The 4,555-nt window shown below is 51.5% G+C and overlaps 2 protein-coding genes across 3 annotated transcripts; both read right to left on the bottom strand.

The window, feature by feature from the left end:
• Nucleotides 1-1,355: 1,355 nt before the first annotated feature.
• On the bottom strand, nt 1,356-3,376 carry LOC112350754 (mediator of RNA polymerase II transcription subunit 4-like). Of its 2 annotated transcripts, XR_002993877.1 has the most exons (4): nt 3,273-3,376; nt 2,353-3,217; nt 2,196-2,302; nt 1,356-2,137 (listed from the first exon to the last, which is right to left on the bottom strand). XR_002993877.1 is itself a non-coding variant. In XM_024687547.1 (3 exons), exons 1-2 carry the CDS (start codon nt 3,373-3,375, stop codon nt 2,361-2,363), a joined length of 960 nt encoding a protein of 319 aa, XP_024543315.1. In that variant the 5' UTR covers nt 3,376; the 3' UTR covers nt 1,356-2,302; nt 2,353-2,360. The 2 variants fall into 2 exon arrangements, 1 of the variants encoding a protein (XP_024543315.1); XM_024687547.1 differs by having other exon boundaries at nt 1,356-2,302.
• Nucleotides 3,377-3,427: 51 nt separating this feature from the next.
• LOC112350778 lies at nt 3,428-4,555 on the bottom strand. The gene is made up of 2 exons (XM_024687588.1): nt 3,743-4,555; nt 3,428-3,691 (listed from the first exon to the last, which is right to left on the bottom strand). The coding sequence occupies exons 1-2, from the start codon at nt 4,553-4,555 to the stop codon at nt 3,428-3,430; spliced, it is 1,077 nt and encodes a 358-aa protein (XP_024543356.1).

Below are 4,555 nucleotides of genomic sequence, written 5' to 3' on the forward strand. Positions count from 1 at the left end.
TGATGCAAAAGCCAAAGCACTGTTGAAATTTCTTATGTTAATTTTAAAATTGGAGTTTCTATTTTCATTAAAAAGCATACGCAATGTAGTAGGTAAAGATGAAAGCTGGGGAAGGGAAACCTTTCCATTCTGGCAGCACATTGATCTTGACTCATTTTCAAAATGTAATGCACCACAAAAGACACATACGGATGACATATTTCCAATATTAAACAGTTGTATTGTATGGTCATTATAATTCTTTTGATGTGCTAATTTATAGATAGTATAACTGTGATGATTACATGTATTTGTATTAGTTTCATTAGCATTTTCAAGGTTTATATTTGTATGACCTTCATTAGCATATGCTATGTTTGTATTAGCATTGTCGAGATTTGAAGTAATTTTTGCATTAGCATGTTCAAGGTCTAGATTAGTTTCTTCATTACCAGATGCAAGGTTGTTGTGAATATGATTATATGTGCTAGTGTCAATAGTTGGAGGCAAATGGTGACGTATGCCTCTTAATACTTCGCGAAGCCGAGGCATATTTGCTAGGGATGATAAATGAGATGAAATAACCTATCTAATGTCAAAACACTTATCTTAAAATTTTCAGAGATTCTACGTAAAAGCCAGAACTCGCCTTCTTCTTACACTGGAAAAAAAATTTAAAAAAAATAAAAACGAAGACTATACAATGAGAGCACAATCTGTACACACCTTAATCTGTAAACAAAAGAGACTAATCTAGCAACCAATAAAACCTAGACACAGGACTGGCACACCTTTTCCAGGGCGTGGTGAGCAACTGTGAGAGGTGGGTGGGGTTTGCAAGTTAGAGAACTCACCTTGGGCTTGTTCTCTCTCGCAAAAGGACAGCGACTGCAAACTCTCTGATGGTTCTGGATGTGAAGGCTGGCTCTGGCTTCAGCTCTACCACTGGATAGCATCCACAAACCCAAATGAAGACATTTCAAATTTTCACAGCACACAAAAATCCAGATTGTTGGGGTTGGGGGCCAAATTAGCGGCTGCTGGGCTGACTGTGAACACAGACCTTTGCAGGAAGAAGCACAATTGCTGCGATTGCCACTGATCCGGCAAGCAAGCGTTCCAGCAAGCAAGCGTTAGCTCAATTGCGGCAGGGCATCCAGGGCGAGCTAAGAAGAACGGGCACGGGGGCAGGACACCACTGGCACACGTGTCGCTGTGCCTTCTTCTCCCGCCCCATGCGGCTTGGCCGCCTCCCATTGGCCGGGAGCAAACATCAGAAAAATTTCTCGCGCAACCATGGCTACCGACCCTGGCCCGGGCCTGGGATCCAACGGCCGGCGAGCCTCCCCACTATCGCTTTATATGTATAGATAATCAAATATATTTTAAGTATATTCATTACCATCTATGTTTGCTTAAGCAAACCAAAAATTAAGGAACGTGAGTTCCATGAGGACCGTGATAAAACAGAGACAACGTACTGCCAGAGACCCGTCTTGACGCACTTGGCGGCGGCGAAGGCGAGGTGGATCCGCAGCGGCAGGCACAGCGGCGGCGCCACCGGGTCGCCGCGGTGGAGGACCTCAAACGGCCGGGCAAGCACGCCGGGACCACCCGCCAGCGCCGCCGGTCCCCGATGAGCCTGGCGAAGCTCTTGCTGGTCTTGGCGTCCGCGTGGAGGCGATCTGGGCGGGGTAGCGGTCGGCGTTGCCGCGCTTGATGATCACGTCCTTGAATCGGCGAAGCCATTCTTTTCCTCGGGAACCTTCGCCCTGGGAGGATCAGATGGGATCGCTGTGGGGATGCTCGACCAGGACTGGCCCCAGGATGGCTACCTCGCCGTCAAGGTGGACGTCTTCTGCTTTGGCCTGCTCCTGGCGGGGATCATCAGTAACAGGAAAGTCCACGACGTTGGGAAAGTACCCGGCGATCTCGTCGGGTGGCTTGTCCCGCTGGTGAGGACGAACCATGTCCTCCCCACCGTAGATCCCCGGCTGAGGCTACTGCCGGATCACGTGGAGCTCGGCAGGATCGCGGCGATGTGCTTGAATCCCGTGGCCGAGCGGCTGAGACCGCGGCGGCAGCAGTTCCCCTTCCGGTAGATCTTCTCTTCTGGCAAACCAAGAGCTTTTTCTTCGCGTTCATGAGGTCCGTGCTTCTGTAGCTCAAGTTTAAGAAGTCGGAGAACTGGTGTAACTGGAAAAGACTGTTCTTACCCCCGGAGTTGAATCGAGCATTTGTTTCCTCCAAGGTTTCGATTTTAACTTGCAAACTCGAGGTTTTCTTCCTAGTAGGACATGGATTTCTTGCGACTTTCTTTATCCTGAGGGTACAAAGTAAGTCTCAAAGAAGTTAGAAAGAATACCAACTTACTTGGTTCCTCACTCTTCCTCGGAGCTTTGCTCCTCGTTGCTGTAGTCCGAGGCATAGTCGTCCTCGAGCTCCGGGTTTAGATCCAGCTGCACGAACGGCACCTGGATTACTCCTGGAGCCGGTGCCGCTAGAGCTGGAGCTGGCGGTGCCACTTCCGGCAGTGGAACCGGATCTCCGGGCTTCCATCCGGGAGGCATCGGTGGGAGCTTCATTCCGGGAGGCAGTCCGGGAAGAGTAACCGGAGTGGAAGTAGAGGGCGTGAGCTTTCCTGCAGCTGCTTCTTTCGGTGGTGATTTTTCCACCGTTGGCGACGGCAGCGATGGCGCTGGTGGCAGTGCGGCTGCCGGAGCTTTCAACACGCCCAGATCCATGTCGCTGAAGTGGTAGAGCTGCGAAGCTCGCATTTGCTGCTCCTGAGGAGCCGGAGCCAGCACTCCGGGCTGACCGAGAAGATAATCGGGAGGAGCAAACGTCGTGTAGCTGATCCTATGAGCGTAGGAGACGAGCTCGGCCACGTCCACCTCGGCGTCCAGTGTCTTCCTCTCCTTGGATGGCCGCCTGTACTCCTCGAATTCCTCCAGCGTGAGCTCCAGGACCTGCTCCGCGTCCCTGACGCGCTTGGCAAACTCCCGGATCACCGCGTCCTTGGCCGCCACCGCCTCCGCGATGCGCTGCTTCTCCTGCTCCAGGCTCTGGAGCTCGGCAATCTCCGACACCGCGTCCGACAGAAGCGATTGATGCGAGTCGAGGAGCGCCAGGACGTCTTTGGTGCTGTTGGCGACCAGGCCCTCGGCGGGCACGGGAGCTCCGGCCAGGAAAGGGGGGAAGAGGCTCTTGAGATGGCTGCCTTGCCACGATTTGCTGCCTGCATTGACCAAGTCTCGATCTGGAGAGGAAAGAGAAGCAAGACGCTTGCTTACCCGCTAGCTCGAGAAGGCGCACTGTGAGGCCCGCCATGTCCTGGAGCAAGACCTGCGCGCGCCTGTGCGGAGGAAGCGCCTGAACCGCGCCTCCCTCTGCCATGGCCCTGGGATGCTCTAACCCTAACCAGGCAGACAAAGGAAATAAGAATTTTTTAATTTTTTATTTTTTTTAAAAAAAAATTATCAAAATTCATCGCGCCCACAAACTCATGGGAAAATTCGACTCTCTTGCTGATGTACTTCTTGGCTTTTGGGCACGTCCAGCTGCTTCTCTCGTACCAGAGGAGATGCATGTCGGCCTCCAGACGAATGTTGAACCCGAGCTGAAACTTGGACGCCGTGCTCGCAGGCAGATGCCACACAATAACAGGAAAGTCTTCCACGTTGATTTTTGTTCGTCCTCCTCGGAAAGGCGGCTACAAAGAAAACAAATCTGAAAGGAATTCAAAAGGAATAAAAGCATGTACCTCGAAGTATGGTTTGGATGGATTATACTTCTTCCCATTGTGATTCCAGCGAAGTAATTTCCACTCGATTTCTGCCGTGTTCCCTGGAGCTCCAACACTGATGGACTCGTATTCCATTGGCTCTTGGAGTGACTGCCCCCACTTCTTCTTTAATATGAACGATACCGGCCATAAATCAAGTCGAGCTCCAATCTCACCTTCGCTGTTCTTGGTGAGAGTGGTGAGAGTGCTGGAGTTGGCTTTAGCACGAGCACCGTCATGGAAATTGTAGTCATAGATAGCAATGGCAGAGTTTTCCATCTGGCCAAGCTGTGGACTAATATGAAGCTTGAAGCGGTATGGGTAGAATCCTAGAGCCTTGGTGTTGATGATTACATCGTTGTCATCCACGCCGAGAGAGAAGTTGTTGATATCCAGAGCCACTTCAGTGTTGCAACAGCTCTCCCGTAAGGATGGGAGGATCACCATCGAAACATCCACGAGCTGCTGGCTCTTGGGCAGTCCGTTGGGAAGATCAAGGGACAGCTGGTCGAGCAATGCTGTACCGGATGGGAGCTTTGAGCTGATTTGGATGCAGCGGCAGTTCCTCCAGGGAAACGACTCCCCACGAGCTGGTGATAATGAACCACCAATGCGCCGCAGACAGAGGAGAGGCCATACACATAAAACAAGAAAATCCAGGGCGACAGAGATCTGAGGACCCAATGAGCGCCTCTGCCACGCACACACACAGTTCACAGGGACAATACCTCGGATGGCCTCTGGAGAGAACAACAGTGTCTCCCCACGAGCTGTTGATGTTGAACCACCCAT

Source organism: Selaginella moellendorffii, unplaced genomic scaffold (assembly GCF_000143415.4).
Source record: "Selaginella moellendorffii unplaced genomic scaffold, v1.0 SELMOscaffold_54, whole genome shotgun sequence".
Classification (NCBI taxonomy): Eukaryota; Viridiplantae; Streptophyta; class Lycopodiopsida; order Selaginellales; family Selaginellaceae; genus Selaginella; species Selaginella moellendorffii.